This window comes from Thermobia domestica, chromosome 5 (genome assembly GCF_964235325.1).
Source record: "Thermobia domestica chromosome 5, izTheDome1.hap1.1, whole genome shotgun sequence".
Lineage (NCBI taxonomy): Eukaryota > Metazoa > Arthropoda > Insecta > Zygentoma > Lepismatidae > Thermobia > Thermobia domestica.
In genome coordinates this window covers 241,067,874-241,092,303 of record NC_137458.1, presented here as the reverse complement: position 1 = coordinate 241,092,303, position 24,430 = coordinate 241,067,874, and the positions used below count along the sequence as shown (strand labels likewise).

At 36.2% G+C, this 24,430-nt stretch overlaps 2 protein-coding genes across 4 annotated transcripts in view; one reads left to right on the top strand and one right to left on the bottom strand.

Annotated features, from left to right (window-relative positions):
* The window catches only part of LOC145686493 (uncharacterized), a 166,547-nt gene extending 145,483 nt beyond the window's left edge, over positions 1-21,064 (top strand). For both annotated transcript variants that reach the window (XM_081759866.1, XM_081759865.1), the window contains exons 4-5: positions 11,086-11,254; positions 19,708-21,064. In XM_081759866.1, the coding sequence (XP_081615992.1) occupies positions 11,086-11,254; positions 19,708-19,903 (365 nt within the window). In that variant the 3' untranslated portion in view covers positions 19,904-21,064. The remainder of the gene's footprint in view (positions 1-11,085; positions 11,255-19,707) is intronic.
* A 110-nt stretch (positions 21,065-21,174) lies between these two features.
* LOC145686491 (midasin-like) overlaps positions 21,175-24,430 on the bottom strand; it is a 630,928-nt gene continuing 627,672 nt past the window's right edge. For both annotated transcript variants that reach the window (XM_081759859.1, XM_081759860.1), the window contains exons 40-41: positions 23,821-24,064; positions 21,175-21,597 (exon numbers count right to left, since the gene is read on the bottom strand). In XM_081759859.1, the coding sequence (XP_081615985.1) occupies positions 21,409-21,597; positions 23,821-24,064 (433 nt within the window). In that variant the 3' untranslated portion in view covers positions 21,175-21,408. The remainder of the gene's footprint in view (positions 21,598-23,820; positions 24,065-24,430) is intronic.

Here is a 24,430-nt window from a genome sequence, read left to right as displayed (position 1 = left end):
TAGTACGTGCGCTTTGTTAGGCGAGGTTCCGAGTTCAATTTCCGATGAGAGAGCATGGAAAGCATATCCCATTTAAAATTGTACGCTTCACCTTATATAACGTTGCTGCTAATGAAGAACTACTAATTAGTTCTTCAGCTAAGAAATACTAATTAGTCAATCAAAAAACGCTATTTTTAACTTCTCATGTTAAATCGTCGGAATCTTCATAATGTGTGTTTATCTTTCCAGGGGCGGATCCAGGACCGACTTCTGGAGGGGACGGTGGGTTGTCATACTGCTACTTTTAAGGGCTCCAAACTTTGGGATGGGTTTTATATATATAACAAAATTTCTTCTTCTGGGGGGGGGCAATCGCCCCTCCCCTGGATCCGCCCCTGTATCTTTCTCGTGTTTACCTCTGAATTTCCAAGAAAAAGCATACATTGATTTCGTCAAACTAAAAACTTTTAACTGGGGAATGAGAAAATTCTTCCAAACATATTCTTTAATAATTAAATTTACTGTAAAACTCAAGATAGTTTTAAATCTATCATAATATCGTTTTCTTTTTTTTTCTTTCTTTTTTTAAAGCTGATTGTTTATCCGTCATTAAGTTTATCGGTATCGATAGTCGGTACAAAATAAGAACAATTGTAACAATGATTTAAATTCTATAGAAACAAAATTACTTTTATTCAATTTAAAGCAAACATCTATCTTTTAATAGTAAGAAAAGTATAATTATCCTACAAAATAAGACGCAGAGAAATATAATCTGAAAGTATCATTTAAGAATAATTCTAAATTCGAAAACAACACAGGTGAAATGGGTATGTAATTAACATGAATTTCTTACCTAAAACGAATGTACACTCATGTCCAAAATTATTGTCGCGTATTTTTAACTGTCTTCTTGTAAGAATATAATTTGATAATTATTTTACAGGGCACTTTTAATGCTGATATTATGTGTATAATCGGGAAATGTATGTTTGTGGTAAATTTCATAGGAAAAGAATTATAAATACGAAAATTAGAATGAGTAAACCAAAATGTTGCTAAATGGACAAGAAAGTTTTATTTTCGTTTTATTCTTATTTACTGGTCTTTTGACATGAAATTTGCCACATACATGTCTTTGCCGATTATACACATACTAACATTATAAGAAATCGAGGCGAATACATTATGTTCCTACAACAACATATTTATAGACATGCGACAATAATTTTGGACATGAGTGTACATATATTTCATGCTAAATCTATCAACGATACTTATAAACATTGTGTGATTCTGAATTAACTTAAAAACTTTATTAATTTGTACTAGACCAAATCCTGTTCATAACATAATAAGTTATTTGGATGATTACGTTGTGTAATCAAATCTACGAAAGAGTTGGGACATATTCATATAATTTTATTATATTTACAACGATCATTTGCCTATCGAAAGTATTATTGCAAATGACTACATTTTTGAAGAGGTTAAAATAGGAATTGATTAACAATCATTTTCCAATTGCATTATATTAGATTTTGTTATTGTCATTGTCATTTTAAATCTCTTTTTTTTTTTTGTTGTTGTTCCGTAAAACGCTTACTTCTGGTACGAGGGGTTCCTGGTTCGATCATCTGACAAATAAGTTTGTGGTAGCCACAGTGAGTCTTCTGAGGTTTTTCAATTTCATCCCACATTTTCATTCCACCAATTCTTTCATCATGACTCGCCTCAATCATCCGTCTCCCTTAGATTACAGGTCATGGGACGTTAAACTATTTCCCCCCCTCATATTTAACCAATAAGCAATTAGAATATTAACTGTTTAGTACTGAGTTGGGGTGTTTAGAATACGCCACATCGTAAAAGGTCCGTAGGCTACATTGATTAATTTACAACTTGGAATCTTTCGGAGCTTTCCATTTACTTTTTATCTAAATATCTAACCTGGAAAGAATTATATCACAAATGTCATTTTTGAAATATTACATAATTAATATGTGAGGTGTTGCTAGGGTAACCATAATTTCTTTTGTTAGGGAAATACACAAAAAAAAAAAATGTAGCTGAAGCTTATTTTGGAATAAATGAATAATTTCACAGTAATACAGAACAACAAAATAAAATGTAAAACGAAACAGTTTATTGTGTAACTGAAAACATAAAGCAATATTATATAATAAACGCATACCTATAGTACAATAACATTTAATTATGATATTTTTATAGTAAAAAAAAAACTCTGTGCCGAAATTTGCTCATTAATCAGAAAAATAATTTGTGTTCTTAGTGCTAGAATGGAACAATCGTGACTAATTTGGATGTATGGTCATTCTTAGTATCTACCACTCTGGCAGTCGAAATATTGTTCATTAACATGAAGAACGAGTAAAATCAATGTTGTTTCCTCCTTAAATCCATGTATTTCATTGTGATGTCTTTCACTGTTACGATATATGATGATTGTTACAATTATCAGAACACAAACATGATGATAAACATTGTAAGAATGGATGAGTAAACGAAGTGTTTATACTTTGCAGCAAGGGCGCCTATTTCTCTGTAACTTTGTGGGGGCCCATTCATAAAAAATACATATAACAAGAAGAAATACACATAAAATACATATTCATAAAAATACAGGGGGCCAGGCTCCCCAGGATCGGCGCCTTTGCTTTGCAGCAGTGATTTCTAACCTTTTTTTATTGCCTGACGACACACTTTACTGTCTGTTTGCGACATTACGACACACTTGTTTCATTTTTATTAAAATAATATAAATATAATAGTCAGTGAAGTACGCGATTTCATCAAGAGGGTTCAAGGAGTCCAATCTCATATCCGTTCAGAACACTCATGACTTACTTATATATATATATATATATATATATATATATATACTAGCCTTTGGCTAGCTGGGGGCTCCGCCCCCAGACCCCCACATTTGCTCGGCCTACGGCCTCGCATCTTTTCTGCATCCAGCCTTTGCATCAACAGTGAATTTCGTGCATTTGCTCTTCATATTTTGCCTAGCTGGGGACTTCGCCCCCACAACCACGCCTTTCCTCGGCCTACAGGCTCGCATCTCTTAAAACCAGAATTCTACGGCATTTCAAGTTCCTTTTCCTATTTCAACTATCTAAAAGATAAAATTTTGTATCCCAAGAAATCGCCCATTTAAATACATGGGAATTTCTTCATGCCCCCCTTAGACCCTTAAAAACTAAAAATATTTACTGTTGGCAATTTTCCTGTAAATAGTCCCGGAAGGCTACAATCATGCGAAATTTCATCATTCTAATCCTGCCGAAAGTGCCTAAACATTTTGGTGTGTAGATGTCCCATAAATAACATGGGAAAGTTTTTCCAGTTCCCCATAAAACCACTCTACAGTTGGAAATTTTTATTTCTGATGATTCACTTAGGTAACGCTAACTAAAACGTATAAGCATACCGCATTTCAAGTTTTTATTCCAATTCCAAGTGCCAAAAATATGAGATTATAGCTCCAAAAAGATGCCCATTTAAATAACATGGGGGGATTTCTTCATCTCCCCTTTAGACTTCCTAAAAATTAAAAATATTCACTTTTGGTAATTTTCCTGTCGGTTAGTTCCGGAAAGTTACAATCATGCCAAATTTAATAATTGTAGCCCTACAGGAATTGCTCAATAATTTATGTCCTAGACTCATGTAGTTTTATATATAGTTAAGATAAGATTAAGATATATAACTACTTCATCGTGAGGTATTTTTTTTTCTATAGGGATTTTTTTGAAGGTTATACGTGAATCGTCTCACCCTGTCATTGCAGTGTGACTTAGTATTGAATGCCATTTCATCATGGGAAGACTTACACTGGAACCGCGTCTCCAAATTGTGGTACTGTATTACAAAAATCAGCGCTCTGTGAAGCAAGTTTTTCGTGCACTTAGAGCAACTTACGGTTGGAATAGTCGAACCACTATTGCCTACACCATCAAAATATTTCAAACCGAATTTTTATTATTAGATGGTCAGCGACCGAATAGACTACGCCCAGCACGCAACGATCGGAAGTGTCGCTATTGATCTCAGCAACTCCAAAAACTATGGACTCTATACTAATATCGGTCGTTTTCTATCATTTTATATTTTACCCCCTTCCACACTCTCTAGGCGTATTAGGGGATGTTACCCATATTGGAGGCTGAATTTGAACTTAAAGGTCATCGGAACTGATACCAATCAATTTAGAGACCTCGAAAACTAAGGATTCGACATTAATATGTTTTTTTTTAAAATCATTTTTATGTCTGTCAATTCCACTCCCCCTAGGAGGGGAGATGAACTCGGACTTAAACGACATCAGATCTGCCACTAATCAACTTAGCGATGCTGAAAACTGTAATGATTTAATACTTATATCGGACGTTCTCGATATTTTTAGATGTCAGCATTTCACCCCCTTTGTGTGGTAATGGGGATTAAACTTGAACTGAAATGGCATCAGTAGTGTCACTTTTTATTTAAGCGACCTCGAAAACTATGGATTTGACACTGATATTTGTCGTTTTCGATCATTTTTATGTCTTCCCCTCTCCTTCCCCTAGAAGTGCTACAGAATCATACCCTAACTGGAAGCTAATCTTGAACTTAAAGGGCACTAAAACTGTCACCAATCAACTTGGTGACACCGAAAACTATGGATTTGACACTAATATTGTTCATTTTTAATTATTTTTGTCGCATTTCCCCCACTCCAAGAAGTACTAACGGGGCTGAATTTGGATTTAAACGAAATCGGAAGTGTCACGATTCCGAAAACTACGGATTCAACACTAATATCTGCCGTTTAAGATCATTCTTATACGTATCCCCTTCCTACAAGTGTGTAAGGGAGGTCTCACTGGAGCTGAACTTCGACTTAAAGGGCACCGAAACTGTTGCCAATCAGTTCATGGTCCTCGAAAACTATGGATTTAACACTAATAACGGTTGTTTTCGATCAATTTTATGTATCCCCTGTTCCTTTCCCTTCCCCCAGGAGTGCAAGGGGATCCTACGTCGACAATACTCTTTTCCAGACTGTAAGTAGTACTTTTACAAGCTTACAAGTAACACTTCACATCGTTGCTGCCGGTCTGACGCTAAACTATACATTTTCGGAAAGCACTAGTCCTAAATAGGATAACTACACAGTGCGACGGTCAGACGTTGCCGCGTTCAGGACTTATGGAGCGTCAAACATTAACATGGGGTTTATGAGAGTTACAGGAAACGAAGAAGAACACAAGGTTTGTGACGTTTGAATCGACGTTGTCTGATTGAGCACTTGTTTGCGTAAGTTAAAGGGTACAATCAATGTGCAAATCGTCGAACAGAGCATGAGAGATGCAAAGAGTGCGCTCACAGTGTGCACACTTGACGAACGGTAGTTCGCCGCACGTGAAGCACACGTCACCTTCGTCGAGGGAGTCAAAGCAGTACTCGTGCGGAGAGATCCACATTCCCGGCTCCTCGTCCAGATAGCCAGCCTTGTGGAAAGCGTACCGGATCAGGTTCTTGAATCGGGGTGCGCTGAACTGGTAGAGTGAAAACGACTGTAGTGCCAGGAATCGATCGCGATGCCAGATATCCATGACACTGTCCATGGCCAGTGTGTCGGTCACAAAGCGTACAAAGGACTTGTACTGACGGAAGAAATGCACATCTAAAGGCTGAATCTTTCCAGTGCAACCACCAGGAATCAGTCTCTTGTGCAACGCAACGTCGGCAGGCTTCAGTGCGTTCGATAGATTGTCGTCCTTGTTCAGAGTCCACGAGTCCAATAGCAAAACGATCTTCTTCCGATCATCAGGCATGCTTGGCCAGAACACTTGCTCGTAGAAGTCCTTAAGGTCGTCCCTGTTCATGTTGGACGTTTTGCCAGCAAATGATTTGATGTTCGGTGGATCTGCAGGCTTGTTTCCCGGAAACTTTCCACTTGGTTCCGACACCAGTACATACATCGGCCGCAGAATCTCTCCGGCCATGGTGATCACGGGCATGATCATGTAGCTGTGGGTTGTTGCGCTCATGGATCCCACAACCGCTCGCACGACTGTTGTTCCTTTGGTACGGAGAGTGCGAGTACTCTGCAACAACTTCTTGAAGCTACTCTGATCTGCATTGGCAACCTGCGTTGGTGGGATGCTTTCGCTTGCAATGAGCTCGCGAGTCGCTAATACGAAAGCATCAGCCTGCTGCTGCAAGTCCAACTCTTTCAGTTGCCAGGTCCTGCCGACCCTGTGGGTGATTGCACGGTCCACGATGTTGTTGCGCTTCTTGAATCTGTACACCCACGACGGTGATGCCTTGAACTTGAGACTCTTGTTAGGGTCCAGTTCATTAGCTGTTTGCCTAGCCCAAATTCGCAACGTTCGATCGTGAATGATAGCAGTGTGCTGTTTCTCCGCGAACATGCCCCGAACTGCCTCATTGATCTCTGCCATCAGCGTCTTCTTGTCATCTTTGCCTTGTGTTGCCCCAAAGTGACGTAGCACGCCAATGTTCCGAATATACCTGAACTGATTCTGCAGAGTCGAGTGGGTAGCACGACCGGTCTTTGTGTTCCAAGGCCTACCTGTTTTTGGATTTACCGTCCAGTAGGCATAGGCTTTTGCCTTGTACTCGCGCCACTGCTCTGGTGTCATTTTGGAGTCTTCTGGAGGCTGATCCTGGAACTTCGGCTTCTTCACAGGAGAGGGCAGGTATTCTGACGCTGATGAGCCAGATGCGGAAGACGTATGAGACTGCTGCGATGACGAAGGCATCTCTGCATCCTCCTGCTCTTGGTCTTCCTCGTCTCCAAAATCCATGTCTCCGTCCCCCTGGTCACCATCACTGTCACCGAAGCCGAGCGTACGAATCTCTTCAACGACTTCCATCCCGCTGGTCAAAAGAGACTTGATGTGTGCCACCATCCTTTGCTCTTCCAAATTTGGATTGCGCTCATTTGTCCCGATCTCGGCCACCAGAGCCCAAACGACCACTTTCGGATCCATCTTACAACGCATACCTAAAAAACACAAAAACAACACAAATGTTAGCACAGAGTACAAATGCAAGACGAATTAGCATGAAATAATACGACTGCTACAACACAAATGTTAGCACAGAGTTCAAATGCAAGACGAATTAGCATGAAATAATACGACTGCTATGGTTACTCTCATAAACCCCATGTTAATGTTTGACGCTCCATAAGTCCTGAACGCGGCAACGTCTGACCGTCGCACTGTGTAGTTATCCTATTTAGGACTAGTGCTTTCCGAAAATGTATAGTTTAGCGTCAGACCGGCAGCAACGATGTGAAGTGTTACTTGTTAGTTAAAAATGCTCCAGGGATTCAAGAATATGGAGGAATATATACACATCCATTTTTATATATATAAAAAGGATTAATGAACAGCTGAGAATACGATTTCTTCTTATTTGTGTAACAATATTAATTCTTCCGACTTCAATATTTTTCGGCACTCCAGATTCGTCTTCCTATAGAAATTTTCATTATATTGCCAGCTTAAGAAAAAAATGAATGACTAAACTTGTAAAACTGTGATTTTTTTTAAAAAAAAAACATAGTTATTATTTAAATTGTATGTTAATATTTTTTCTATAATTTTATTCCATCTTTTATTTAAGTTACCCTTGTCTGAATTGAGAGCTGGATTTCAGGTACGTAAAAATACGATCTAACTACATTTCTTTCTATATGTGACAATAGGATATAGAATACCGTATCAATTATAATATGGTTTTCCTGAAATGAATGCGTTGATAAACCTAAAATTGGTATTACGAAACTTTTACACTAATAACTATTTTATCTCAAGAAGTAGCTATTTTATCACAAATAGTTACTTAACGGTTTTACAAATTTAATTACTCAATTTCATTATCTGACGAAACTGATAAAAAAAATGACTAAAGAAAAGCAAATTTGAAGTGACGAAGTATATTAAAAATCATAAGACCCATGATTACTACGCAAATAAGGATAAAAACTTACGTATTTTACAGTTAAAGAGCACTTTATTTATTTATACTTTTTGCACTACTACTTCAAATTTATAACTCATTTTTCTTAAATGAAAAACACCGCGTGCGTGGGCTTCCTCGGGGTTCTCCCGTTTCCTCCCACTTTCTTCATTCCACCATTTCATTCATTACTCATGATCACCATCTCCTTTAGCCTAACTGGCTAAAGGGTGGGACGTAAGACTCAAAAATTTCATTTCATTTTTCTTAAGTGATGGCAACAATAAGAAAAAGTTTCCGAAATTATCATCTACGAAATTTAAAAGAACACAGCTTAGATACGTTCATACACCAGCCGAAACGCTATGACCACTAGCTAGTTTCCCAACGAAGACGTTGGGCCGATGTAAGAGGCACGAGACACAGTAAAATCGTTCGCCAGACAGTGACAGGGGTTCCTCTCGATCAGTCAGTATGGTGATTGTGCGTAGATTGGGGATGGTCAACGATATATCAGAGTTTTATAGGAGCCAGATTGTGATGGCCAGACGGCTGGGAATGAGCATCTTTCCGTGTGTTCGCAAGCTGCCGTGGTTAGTATCTTCCAAAGATGCAAAAAAGATGATAAAACAGGACCAAACCAATACATGGGGCGGCCAACTCTCAGTAAAGATGTTGGTCGTCGCAGATAGTCGAGGTTGATACAACAAGATAGGGTGCAAACTGTGGCACAATTAATATCAGACTTGAACAGTGAACAAAGCACGAGCGTGTCTAAGCACACAGTTTACCGTACACTGTAAATATGGGGCTTCGGAGCCGACATCACACAGGTGTACTAATGTTACTGTACGACATCATCAATAATGATTGGAATGAATAATGCCCGTCGTCATTGCACTGCAGGGCGATGAAACAACATTGCACGATTCGATGAATCACGATACTGCCTTCATCACATCGATGGCCAGGTCAGAATCCATTCTTTTCCAGGGGAACAGCTACTCGAGCCGTGCAGGGTAGGTTCAGACAAACTGTTCATGGCTTCATTATGATTTAGGAAACCCACAGATGGTCGGTCATTCATGCATCCGGTAGTGCGTGTGGAGAGCACCGTGAAGGTCCCTAGCTATCGGTAGGTCATTGATGATGATGTACCCATTCATGTCGGCCACATTTCCAGCTAGGAATGGTATATTTCATAGAACAACTCTCCTTGTCACAAGACGTACGTTGTACTTCAGTCATTCGAGAAACATAATGGTAAATTTCAATTGCTGCAATGCCCCCAAATTCACCCGATCTTAACCCGATGAGCAGCTTTGCAATGTACTGTAATTGAATATCAGATCTGAGCGTATCGATCTTCTCTGCGGAATTTACAGGAATTAAATGACTTTTATGTGCAGATGTGGTATACGCCATGCTTCATCACTCACCAAGGTTTCATTAGTTTCATGTACCTCTCCTGCGAGCCAAAGTTGGACATAACAGATATTAGGTAATGGTCATAATATTTTGGCTGGTCAGTGTATATTTAACGTGTTTTTTGCGTAGTGTGGGAAATACAGAAACGCTGTTAGGCAATATGCTAAATTTTTTAATGTTAGAGATATGATAAAAATAAAAGGTGCTGAGGTTTATTTGTAGGGTCTTCGCGTCAATTTAAGCAAAAATTATTTTTTGCCTATTTCGTTCTATAATGCCTATATTGTTATCGAATATTTCCTATTCATTACAATTTTTTGAAAATTAAGATTTCACTAGGATAACTATACAGACAGATATTTTGTTTCAAGAAAAAGAAATCTGTCTGTTCTGAGGAAGTTAAAAATAATAGAAACTACCTAATGGACAGGTCAAGGTCAAACTCTATTCCGATACACGGAAATAATGTCCCACAAGAAATGTGAAAGAACTATTACAGCAAATAAGACCTTGGAAAATTAAAATACAATTAGATAAATGCTGAAAAGTGAAAGTGTAGGAAATGAATTTGTCAATGGACAACTGATAAAAATACAATCACAATTAATGATTCCTTTTAGGGAAATGTTATAATGTATTAAATTAAAATATAGTTAATAATTTATTTACTTATTCGAAGCTGACCAATAATTTCTTTCTTAGGATGTTGTGTGGTGATAATATACTGAAAAGTTGGACTGTTGTATGAAAAGTGCTGTAAATAATATATTTATTAGATGCACTTCATGGAAAATAGTCATAGTTATTGCTTTAAAATATTCTCTAAAGGCATTAATTAGATTTGATTCTATATTTTTTAAACACTATTCATGACTCAATTTCAGTTATTGAAACTGAAATTTGATTTTGAGTTTAGCGCCCCTTTCAGCAGCGAGACTCTATGAAACGTGGACCTGCAGTTTAACGTGGGATAGCCTAGCTGGCATATTCGTGAGACGTAAAACAAACTAAATTTCGAACCACGTAAGCTTTCGCCGGGAATCGAACACGGATCTCCCACGTCAAAGGCGCATACGCTAACCGCTTAGCCACGATGGAGCTCTAATTTCAGTTTTTGTATATCGTTGAATGCTTATCTTCATTATTTCCAGGGCCCGCGGTGGCTCAGTGGTACAGTGTTCACTTCTGGTGCATGGGGTCCCTGGTTCGATTCCGGCTAGCGCTAAGTGAACTTTGTGGTGGACAAACACGTGTGCAAGGGGTTTCTCGGGATTCTCCCGTTTCCTCCCACTTCCTTCATTCCACCATTTCACTCATTTCCCATCATCACCGTCTCCTTTAATCTAGGCGGCATACTGTGGGACGTAAAACTTGAATGATTTATTATTGTTTTTCATTATTTCCAGTTAATTTTTATTTTTATGCCTAGTTTTTGAATTTACAGTGTCTATTTGCCTGCCTATTTTTGTCTTAGTGTCTAAACATCCAATCTCTAGTACGTGTGGTATGTAACTTTTGTATGTAATTTATTTTCTTTGTCAAAATACGGTATGTCATTATTATTACATGGAAAAAGACTACACAGTGGGAAATATATTTAAAAAAAAATATGTATAATGGATTATTTTGTAATTCAAGTGAATTAATGACTATGAAATTAATATGTTTCAGGTCGAGGCATAGGAAGAAGTATGTGCAGCGGGACTCCTCCCAGATTATGTAAGACACGTTACAACACCACAGCCCCAATGTATGGCGTATCGCTAACATCTGGTCAGCCAGTGACGATCGTTCAGAAGTTCCCCGATTTACTGCAGCAAGTTGTATTTGAAGTTTGCGAGTAAGTAAATGTAATGTTTCGATACCAGAGCAGTGTCTTCATCAGACGGGAATGGATTTCTTATTGAGAAGAAGTAAGACAGACATTCTTGTCTGATAAAAACACTGCTCTGGGATCGAAACATTATATGCTGTTTTTTTTGTCAAGTGTGTATATACCTTGTTTACAGTTGTATCAATTAAGAAAAGGAAAAAAAAACTGTAATGGCTATTATTGACCCTAGCATTAACAACTACAACTGACGCTGATGTTCATTTCAAACTCACGATACTGGTAATGATAAAAGAACACTGGCAACAGAAAAAGAGGGCATGCTCTTTCCTTCAAATCAGAAAATATGACAGCCGTTATAACTAACTGCTTCTATCATGCTTTGTTGCTATGGATAGAAAAACTAAATTGAAACTTTCATTATTTTAATCTTTAAGGCTCTAGTAGCTGAGCATGCATTATGCCTAACGCCGTTACATTTAGAGAGAAGTTCTTAGCACGGTTGTATTGACACAAAAGTTTTACATCTTCAGTTGTGTTATCTACAATACAGGGCCTAAAATTCAATGAAATCACAGCTCCACACTGGTAAAAATTTTATATAGTATAGAAAAACTAGTTTAGTCAGCATTTGTTTTGACATATAATCAGTGTTCTGTCCAGTACATCATGTTTACCTTCGACCAAAATATTATTATTATTATTATTATCTTCATCCGCGTATACCCAGCGATGCCCACAAGGGGGGGCTATGACGCAAACTGCGTCACTGAAATATTTGGGGGGGGGTTAAACATCTATATAAATATGTTTGAGAGGGTGTAAAAATTAATCGAAAAGATTTTTTTTTTCATGGAAGAACACCTACGGATAGACATTTGAGGGGGGGGGTGCGTCATGAACATGAGGGGTGGTGGGCACCACTGGTATACCAAATCAATTTTACTATATAGGCTGGTATTGTTAGAATTAAATAAAAAATTAATTACATATTTAATTTTACTTAATTCTAACAATGAGAACTAATAGCAAACTTCATTTGTTATGTATCTCTGAAAGTACGTTTTATTCTGTTTATCTGTTTTCTTGCAGAAAAAAATCGTAAACAGAGGTCGTGGATCATCAAAATCACATTCTCTCCCCGCCACACACACAGACGGACAATATATTCACGATTGCAAATTATCTGTTAGCAGTTACTTTATGTTTATATGTTACATAAAAAGTTATTTTCGTCTGCTTAAAGTGCATGTAGCCTCAGCTTTATCGAGTATTAATGTAGCAAAATTATCGCTCTTATTTTTGAGACGAACTCAATGAAATAAACAGAATTTAAAGGATTTATTTCCAGAGGAGTTTCGGACCAGGAATGACTGCTATTCGGAACCTTTATATTCTTCTTCACATATAGCAAAATGAATAATCTTCGCATCTTTATTCTGAACTAAGATAACTAATAATTTTAAATTGAGATTGATATGGCGGTCTAATTAAGGTTGAACTGTTGTATATCAGTGCTAGGCGTACTCCCGACTGCCATACATGTGCCGTACAGGTTCGTCAGTGTCGAATCTGAACATGAATTTAACAACTGGTACCACTATCACTATCGGATTTAGCAGCTTTCATTATTTATCTATAAATTACATTAATAACTTAGCCATCTTGATCTAACTCCACTCTCCCCTTCGACTAGTAGAATAACCTTTTGTGGTGATACTTTCAAGTTCTCAGGATCACCGTGACAACGCCAAAATGTATAGCGAAAATGGTATGGCAATTAGTAACAGCTGACTGGTATTTCAAACATAAATAATCCCTAATTATATTTTTCTAAAGATAAAACTCATGTACTAAACAAGTCAGGCCAAAGCCCTGTGGAGACTGTTACCAGTTCAAATGTTTAACTTTATGACTTAAGTACCATGGAAATTAAAAATATGTGTGTTGAACATCGCTGATCAATTCTTAAACTCTGGGTGCATAATGCTATCATTGGTATGGGATTGGGAACTGACAAATACTGTTCAATCTGATGAACTATTGTGATTTACCAATTACCATATTATGGTCACCGTATTAAAGAGGTAAAACTGATTCAAAGTTAAGCCCTGCCAATGCTGGCAAAGCCCTCGCACAGCTCCCGTGACGTGCACATAGTCAAAAAGTATTTATTTCGTGCTTTTTTTTCTTTCTTTCTTTCTTTTCTTTTTTCTTTTTTTTTAAGGGGAAAATGTGATTTTCTGTTTGACGATTTAGGAATGGGTTTTCAGATTTGACAGGTATTATACTGTTTGCGATTGTATGTTATACAGTCAAAAATTCAGATTTTTAACTGTTATCATATATATTTTAGTAATTTTGCACTTATTGTATTTTTGCACTCACATTCACATAAGTTGTTTTCAGCCTGTAAAAACACAGAAAGTGGCATTTCTTGGAAGTAAAACCATTAAAAAACACGTAACAATATTTAACAACACTTGTAAACTGAACATAGGCCTATAATTTTGAATATATATGAATAAAAACGATACGGGGGTACTAGTCTACAGCAATCTACTTACTCCCCATTATCACTACAACATACACAAAACGATGAAAAGTAATGACGAAGAAACAGAAACAGATGTTGCGTTTCTTATATTAGTAGGCGTACCTATTTTCAGGGATCCCTCCACGTGGGGCGTCGTTTTCCGCACTTAACATCGCCGGGACGCAGCCCCCCCACTAAAACTCCGCCCCGCACCTTACCCGCACTTAAAATTGTCGCGTAAATACGTGAAGAGAATAAAAAATACTCCGAGTTGGTGAAGTACTTCACTGACAAGACCATGTACTCTTTTCGCCAACATGCCCAACTTGGCTCAAATTTATTGCGTTATAGGCTACTGCCTACTGTACCTGTTCATACTGCTGACTGTGAGCGCGATTTCTCAAAACCGGGTAATATTTATTAGTCAGTAGTGGGTGCCCACGCTAAGAAATTCCTGGAGGGATCTCTGTATAATTTTACTGAGGCTTTCAATTCCAATGTTCCATATAAAAATAAATAGACCTAATGTCCAACGCCCAGCAACATGGAAAATTGAATACCCTATGCTGCTTGTAGGCACAAAGTACTGGTAAATCAACTAAAGGAACATTGGCTTACCTTTTGTTTCTTTATTTTCTTCCTCTGTTCCATTTTCGTTATTGTTTCTAAAGTAATAAAATTACTTTACCAAAAACAACAATGTATCGTCACCAAACAGCGAACACAGATCTATAGACAAAAGAATTAACCCGGACCGGCTAGCAAGATTTTTTACCCATGAAACTTACGAACGGATAATATTTCCTGGGTTGATTGGTTATTGAGAATCTACGGTGCTTCGGCTAAATTTTTGGCAGTTATTGATTTATGTTATCTCTGGTAGTACATATTTCTATAACGGATTCAAAGGATCGTGTAATTTTTATCTACAAAACAACACATTTCATATCGGAAAAGTGTAATGTCCTATTGGAATAACAGATAAACGTGCAGTTAGTTGCATATTTTAAAACTATATGAATGCAACCGAAAACGTTTGAAAACTAAATATAGTAAAAAAGCACCTCACCTCAAAATTGGCAATGCTTTTCCCTGCCATCTAGGAGATACTTATACGTATTAACTCTGGCTTAATGTCATATACTGGCAGTTATATGGAATTGGGTTACCCATTGCATAATGAATGTATTGAATCAGTAAGACTTAGTTTGACACACTAAACGCGTTTAAATGCATAATACCAGAAAAGTAAGGTACTCACATTAATACCACTCCACACTTTAAGAATTATAGTTCCACACTCCTTTCCTACAGTTCCACAAAGTGTGGAGTACTCCACTCAATTTTAGGCCCTGCTACAATAACTTACAGCAGCAGTAGCGCACAGAATCAGAAGCTGGAGCTGTCATTTTGAACAGGTTTTGTAGTGGACGAGTACTATGTGCATGTGGGTTTTCCATTTCTTATCTCATTGTCATTAAGACTTTTAGTACCTTCAAACATTGCAATCTTATATTAACGTTGCATTTCACGGTGCAGTTAACATTAGAAGGGCTATGTAAAAAACAAATATTCGTCTCGGAAAAACTCGCATCAACTTCTGCTAGGCAGTCACTACAAGTAAGATTTTCATATATTTTGGTACAGAACAGGGAGAATCTGTCGGATCCCTCTCGATTTAATTTAAAATATATAACTGAAAAAAAAAATCGCTCGGTTCTACAATACAAACTTGTTTATATTTAAGAACGTGTTAAAATGGTAGTATGCTTCATGTTGGTTAGCGGTAAGATTTGTTAAATATTGCATTGCTTTAAAGGTAAACGCAGTTTATGTACTGTGCTCATGTTGCTTAGTTACTAAATTATATTGTGCTTGAAATGGAAATACACACTCGCGGATCTTATATACCTCATTTACATTTCATACGACCCTTGGCTTAATAGTAAACAGTTAAGCATGTTCACGTTCAGCTTCAGTACTACCCATTTCAAATAAAGGCAAACAGGTAACGAACGTAGCGGCGCAGCGACTGTTAACGATTAGGAATTAGCGGTACTCACGAACTGTGACATTTTTCTTTTATAATAAGGATAAAGAGTGTTTTATATTATATATCTATATCTAGCTATCTATCAATCTATCTATAGATATATTCAACGATGATTGTGCAAATTGATACATTGCATGCTTATAATTCGTTACCTTGCAAGTAGGATGGCGTCTGACATTTTATGAAACAGGAAGAAAAGTAATATAATTGTAGTAATGAAAGCTTAAAAATACAAATAATTCCTTTGTCGTTGTATAATATTAGTGAAATTAGAATTTGCTATATTATAATTAATGAACAATACACAATGAACTCAGACTCAATTCATTCATTTAGTCAAGTACGCATAAAGCAATCATTTTTATTTCAACACGTAGTATAATTCTCTTTTATGCTAGCTAAGCTAATGTCCTTCAGGAATTACATTCTAAGAAAAGAATCGGGATATCTTGACGATGCTAATATGGTTAAACAACAAGACTTTATATTATGTAAGCCATTATTATGTGAAAAATGAAGTAAATAATAGCATTCAACTAAAATAATAATCGCAGTAATAATAATAAAAATAAACCTTTATGTTGGGAAAACAAATACTATATATATCATGTTGTCAAAAAAGTATTCAGCCCTTTGAGCAAGAGTCCTCTGTCGAAAATTAGTGCGAGTGCACCTTCCAAGTCAAAACAAACGGACGGAACTGGTCAACAGAAAGGTATCGAATACCACGCTGACAATGCCAGACTGCATACATCTTTAACTGAGAGAACTTGGCTGGGAGGGTTTAATGCATCCTTCCTATAGTTGGCATCCAAACATCATCAGACATTTGTTTTTGTCTATTCACTACAGAACTTTTTGATTGGTGTTAAATTAGTTTCAAAAGAAACCTGTAAAAAACCGCGTGTCAATTTTTTGACCAGAAACCACAGCAGTTCTATAGCGACGGGATTATGGTGTTGCTGGAAACACCAGGACCAAACGGCAGAAGGTTATAACATCAGCCTGGGCAGTGTCAGATGTTACTCCTTTAATCCTCCAAAAGTGTTGATATAAGAGAATACAATGACGACTTCATCACACAAAGATTCAGATGAATACATACTATTTTACTAATTGACTTGCGAATTCTTTAAGGCAAACATAAAAATAAACAAGAGAATTATGCTGCACCATGAGGTTGAGGTTTAAGCAGTTGGGGATCCTGAACTTGATTTACTCAAACATAGTTTTGGCCATGTTACTTATAAACACACAAATTATCAGTATAAATAAGATTAACTAACTTTCTGAAGAGAGATAATCATATTTTACTTTGTATTGAACTCGTAGTTACAAATAATAAACGTAGACACATTCGTTAGAAATCTTGATGACTTTACTTGCAGGGAACATAAGTTTCATTTAGCTTTAATTTCTTTTAAAATCAATGAATTAGCTTGTAACGTATTGTTTATTTCATCTTCTATAATTCAACAAGCTTCCGACATATGAACTCTTAGAACAACAAACTAAAATCCACTGATACCCTGATGAACCACTCCCTGTATGTTCTTAATGGAAATTCAAGTCGCTCCCACAATGCACCGAAAATGAATTGGCGACTGCATCGTCTGCTGCTGGCAGTAGCTAAGTGTATCATTGGCTAATTCTAGCAGACTCACGCGCTTTGGATGATTTGATTCGTTTTTGCTTTTAGTAGTTCGTGGTACCTAACTCCCTTGAGTGGTGGCGCCACAGTCTCCGCAGTTTCAGCGGGAAGAGTAGCTGAAAAGTTTTATACTATATTTTTACTCTATGCTAAAACTTATGAGCCCGATGGCAGAACTTTCTTTGTCTTTCTGTGATGAGCTTTTGTTAGTCAAAAATTTTCTGCAGGAATTCTGCAAAAATTTTCTGCAGAAGAAACACTTGTCATTGTTAAAATATGCTTTACACGACGTGAAAAACAGTTTAAATTTTATTTATGCGAGTCGTTCGTACATTTAAGACATCTACACATATCAGGCATGCTTTTATATTTTTCTGTTGGCTATTTATTTTTTCTCTGGCAATTTTTCTGCACAAGCGCGGCAAATTTTCTGCGATCACATCGCAGATCGCGGCATGCTCTGCTGTGGGCCTTACGAGATATTTCTTTCTTCTAAAAATGAACTAACTTTTGACATATCTAATTATCAACAGCACACTGTATCATCCATTTTTTTCCTTCTTCTAAAATGTTGAATTATAATTTTGACCAAGTATATTTTAGGAATTACTAATCATTCAATGTATTATACATAATTAATTACAATAATTAACGATTTATAATCTTAACTGGTAAATAAAAGAAGAATCTGGTTAAAATTAATTTGATTATTTAAATCTAATGAGATCTAATTAAGTTCGATAGCATATTATGCTTTTTATTATCGAAATAACCTCTGACAACTAATATTAAACTTAAATTATTTATTATTTATCTGGGACAGAGCTACTAAAAGAGATGTCAGGATTTATTTATCTCTGTAACGAAACAAATGTAACATTTGGTCCGTTACAAGGCCATCGAACAAAATGATGCACATACGGTTTCATAATGTTATTTTCAATTTTGACCTTCCAAGGCTCAATACTTTTTTGACAACTTGAATAAAAAAAATGTAACACGAACTGAAACTTATATACAATAATAAACTTTTTAACTCTCATTGCAAAACACCGAGGACGAGCTTAGAAACATTACTTATCAAAGTATTCATTTTTTACAGCGATCTAGAACAGGTCATTTAACTTGTATATTAATCGTTATTGCTTTGGAAATATTTAACAAGTATTAGTCAAACAAAACTGACCAAAGCAATAAATATATTAATAACGCTTGTTTCGACAATGTAACATCACCTTCATCAGATGCGTTGTGAAAGAGCAATTCAAGAATAAAAACTTACATTTAAACAAAGTGAAAAGATGTTAAGCTCATTCACCCAGAGCCAATCAGGTTTTCTCCTAATTTTTTTTACATCCACTTGTAAAAAAATAAATTTTTATTTAGATGCTCGTTACAGTTTCCTAAATTCTTTGCATATCTGTTCTGAGTTCTGGACACTTGTACGTTTCACAATATTCTTCACGTTTCTAAATTCTTTCTTTTTAACTCTTCCCGTTCTATTTTGTTCAGCATTGCGTTGCATAAGTCATGAATCATGAGTTCGGTCGTCCAATTAATCAACATCTTTGGCCATGTTTCTTAATAATTCACTGAACTTGTTTCCACGCGATGAGGTAATTATATTGCCGAAACTGTTACACAATATATTAATAATATATTTGTTGCTTGGTCAGCTTTGTTTTATTAATAAATTATTTCATTTTTGCATATGAGATAGAAAATGTACTGTAATTTAACCAGAACTAACCATTACCTCATGACAAAACGGATGCAATAAATACTAGGTTATACTAGACGGCGTTTGTCCACCACAGAGCTCTTTTGGCGCGAGCTGGAATCGAACCAATAACTCCATGCACCACAGGTGAACGCTTTACTACTGAGCCACCAACGGCCCCACACAAATATTCAAATCTTCATCAACAAAACATTTTATTTATATATTTATTTTGGGTAAAAAAAAAAGTTATTCTTTATATAAAAAACGTTCTTAATATATGTTCACTCTATTATACTATATTTGGGAAGACGGGAGTAAGCACACTTGTTTATTTAACTTCTGTAATATTGATGAACAAAACGTGAAAAATTAATCAGAAGCTGGGGATAACATTAAGCTTAGATCTCACACTTGACATTGCATTACATAGTATACTATTGACTATTTCTCTATTATACTATTATTCTTGAAGTATACTTATATTTCTTTATTTTTTCAGGTCCAATGAGTGTGACGTAGTTCGAGGAGAATGTCAGCAGAGTTATGTGCCATACCTGTTTCATGTGATCCCTTTAGGACCTGTCACATTAACTGGCCAGGACTACGTGTTAGTGGAGAGTGGTTGTGTTTGCAGACCTAAATACGCAGCAAGTGAAAGCCAACCCAGTGCAATCCCAGCAATCCCAAACTTGTAGCAGTGATCTCCTAAATAGCACGATCACAAAATGACTCTGAAACCCTAGTCCATCATTCAGTTGCAAATGGCTTTGAGAATTAAGTACTGAAAAGAGCCATTTCTGCGTGGTAAGCCCTCATCACTCCCCTGAAAACTTCTTTTGAAAAATCTTATTTATTATCTCATTTTCAAAAGGAGAAAAAGATTAAGGGTTTAATCATCAAGTAGAAAAACTCAAAAGAGTTAAAATTCAAACAAAGAACAATAATAAAGCATGATGTACAAGGAAGCTCCACATAACATGATAATACACATGCAAAACCAGCGAAGTGAATAAAAAAAGACTATTTTATCCAGAAAGTAAATTATGAGCATTTTACTCGAAGATTTGAATTTATTAGATGCAGTATCCCAGGTTTAGCTGATTGATAGGAAATCAAGTAACAGGTTTATACCACCTGTATACCTACCATCATATTCATATTTGCCCTTTTGGTTGTTAGTATAGTACAGGATTCAAACATTCCCTGAACTAAACTTGTAAAAATAGAACTGTCTTAAGGAGACAAACCTAGAAATTCTAGAAACGATAAGGAAGATCGCAGTGCTATTGGGCTGTAATTGTGGGTTTTCTTTGATCGAACAATATAATAGATTCTTAAATCAACTTTTAAGATTACTCGACCTCTCATAATTTATCACACGATTAATGGATAGTTGAATTCATCCCTGAGAATTATTTGATGGAGTTTTTCCATACTATCTAGGGCTGTGCTTTGAAACTTCTCCACAAGTTTTTGAACTCTTGCTACGATGCGCATATTAAAACGGTTCATGAGATCTGTGGGCATAATTATCAAATCGATTTGTAACTTTTAGATTCCATCTTGTATATTTCATTGTCAGTGGACAAGATTTAATTTAGTATATTACTTGAGATCATGGGACATTTGTCACATTGTTCAATGTTGTTACGTGTTTGTTAAGCCGATTCTTTCATTACAAAAGGAAAGACTTTATATCCAATATCTATATAAGTTATACTTCTAAAGAAATTACTTTTGTAACTGGAGCTTTACCTAATCAATAGGCCTACGAAAAGTACAGACGAAGTCTAAAAGTAAGGCGTAAGCTACTCAACAGTGATATGTCTATGTACAGTTTACAGAGAACTATTTCAATTGTTAATTTAATTTAATAGAATAGTAACATAGTTTGTAACTATGTATTATCCTTTATTGTTATTTATAATTTATTATATAATATAGTTTTTAAAATAAAAGGTAATAATAAAATAGAATGCTTTATTTTTCTAATCACAGAACATATCGTTACATCGTAACAAAGTAATCACAATACAAACAGGAACATTATTCATAAATAAAATATAGTTCCAAAGTACACGACATATTCGACATCACAATAAGGTAATCGCAATACAAAAACGAACATTATTCATAAACAAAATACAGTTCCGAAAAAAATGCGCTGATATTTTGCAAAATACTGATATTTTTTCTCTCTTCACAGCCGTTCACTTAAATTTGTAACTAATTCGAACCACTGCCGTAGAGCATCACTAAGAACAGCAGGTAATCCATTGATATCTCGCAAAATCATATAAAAAGGGAATGGAAAGTTATCAAGATAGGAGACTATCTTTACACCTTGATCAGAACTGAATATGGGCATCCTAATATCAAGGATTGAATCCTGAAAAGAAAAGAAAAAATACTGATCAAAATTTACATTATGCTACTTTAATCGGAAACTTGTACTTAGTAAAAATAAAAGTTCCTTAGTGATGATACTACACTGAATTTCCTGGCATTAGAGCTCATGAATAGTTCTAACCGATCAGATGATGCATACTCAACTGTAATATGGATCTGGGTATCTATTTTCAGCTACATTATTTTTCTCTGCTTAGATTAAAGATCCGTAACTTCTTAATTCATGTTCTTTCTTAATTGCCTCAAGGAGTAACCACCGTATTATTAGAATACGTAAGATAAAGATATTCCAAAAATAATAATTAACATGCACATATGAAAACCATGTAGAGTAGAAATATGACAGTACGTTTCTTGTGGTTCAATAGACAAATACCTCCACACAGTACCTAAAAGATATGTCAGAAGTATCTCCACATACTTGGTTGATTGGAGTTCAGCGTCCCTTTTCAGCACGGAGGCTATATGAGGCGTTGACTTACAGTTCAAGGTCATAACGCCGAACTGCCATAATGCGTTCAAATATCAAGATTTTTCCCAGAGGAGATCGAACCCGGGACTTCATGCATCAAAGATTTGCTAGACCACTACACCAGCGGGGAGAGTTCCATATGCTTTGTATTCAGCCAAAGAGTTTGTTATTGAACCCACGAATCTATTCTGTTTAATCACATCTATTCGAGTGTAAAATAGAGCGCGAAATTTAATTACCTACAGAAAAAGCGATAGCATATTGCTTAACAATCGGGAAGTACAGGGTTCGATTCCTGTACCACTCTTCCCTTATAAGTTATTGCCAGTTATATTCAGGAAATGCCCTGATGATATCTTAATACAGAGTCTTCCAAAAGTCCTGCTAAAAAGTAAAAAGCTGTAACTTTGAAAGTACTACTTACAATTTTGTATTTTGTTTGTAATGTTTAGTGGAAATGTTAAAATTTTGTTGGCAACAATGAGCGGATGTAAACGTTGACATCATAACCGGAAAATCACGTGACAAAGATGGCGTCTACTCAAGAGAAAGCGCAGTGTGTGGCGTGGTTTTGTGAGTTAAAATCTAGTGTTTTACAAAAATATCAGAAACAACCACCTGCAGGTTCAAGTATCAAGAGATGGTACAATAAGTTCCTAGCTATCGGAAGTGTCTTGGACTTGCCTCGTAGCGGAAGGCCAACAACTAGTGTTGATGTGATTCAAACCGTGCAGGAAAGCGTGTTTCGAAGTCCAAGGAAATCGTTGAAACGCAGGTCCTTGGAGCTGCGAGTGCCAATGACAACGCTACACAATATCGTTCGTAAGAAAATAAAGAGCCTTACAAGCTGAAACTTGTACAGGAATTGACGGAAGAAGACTGTGACATAAGAAGTGAGTTCTGTGAAATGATGTTTGCATGGTTGAACAGTGATCCAGGACTTCTTTCAAAGTTACTGTTCTCAGATGAATCCACGTTTCATGTGTCTGGTAAGGTAAATCTGGGGAATTGAGAATCCACACGAATTTGAGACACATGTTCGTGATTCTCCAAAGTTAAATGTGTGGTGTGCCGTTTCAATGAACGTCGAAATGCCATTCTTGGATTTCCGAAAAGACTTCAGCAATGTTTGGACGTAAATGGTGCTCAGCTGGAGGTTTGGCGTTGAAAATATGCTTGGAAACAAAATTTCAAACTTTCTTAGAAGTCCACTAAAAGTTTTCTACAAATACAATAAATAGTTACAAAGTTACAGCTTTTTACTTTTTTGCAGGACTTTAGGAAGACCCTGTACAACGACAACAACAGTAACGGTGTTCGAGAGATTTCAACATAAATCAGCTTTGAGGAACTCTATTCCTACAATCGGACCAAAAGGACTTAATTCTTGTGACACATCTATTTATAACAATTTAGCTTGAACAAAAGACTTGTTTGTTTGGCTATGTAACAGAATTTTCAGATATTTTATGCTTAGATTCGAAATTTACAGCATTCAAATCATTATGGTCGGTATAACAGAACGTATGCTCTTTGGTAGTAGGTAGGATTGTGATGCTGTTGAATTAATTCTACTGAGCACTTTTAATGTACAAATTCTTTAGCGAATTACCTACCTTTTTAATACTAAAATGACAATCAGTTACGATATTTACTTGGTGCTGTTACGGTTTTAAATTCTTAGTGAAGAATAACGAATTATACTGACTAATTAAGTCAGACAGTACTTACTCTGCTTTGTGGATTATCCACAATAATGAAGACCATGAATATTCCTGCATCTTTCGCTTTCCGCACAGCTTTCTTTACAACGTCTGCTCCTTCACTAAAAACTCCTCTTCCGTCAGATACGATTACTAGCAACTGAGCACGCTCCGAACGAGATTTCGCCTGCCCAGCCAGCAATGATGTTACATATTCAACGAGATCACCAACCATTGTCTTCTTTTGGTCAAACAAAAACTGCTGAAGCAACCTGTAACAAGAACACAAACACATATTACTTATAGTCATATGAAAGTTTCACATCAACAGTGAGTAAAAATAGACGTAAAGCTCTGCAAGACTGTTATAGAAGATTTTAAATATACAATGTTGTGTATCTGTTCTTGCCATTTTCGAATTAATAAAAATTTCTAGCAGATAAACATTCTCTATATGTAGTAATGCTTGAGCATTTTATATTGTCCTAATTTTATTTAACAATAATCATCCCCAAGTAGAAAGCAAAAAATAAACTCTACAATGACAACTGCTAGGAAGTGAGTACTATTTTTTTCTTCCATCACATTTGCAGTCTTAATGCATTATTCTAGGTCTAGTGGGCCATGACTAAAACCAG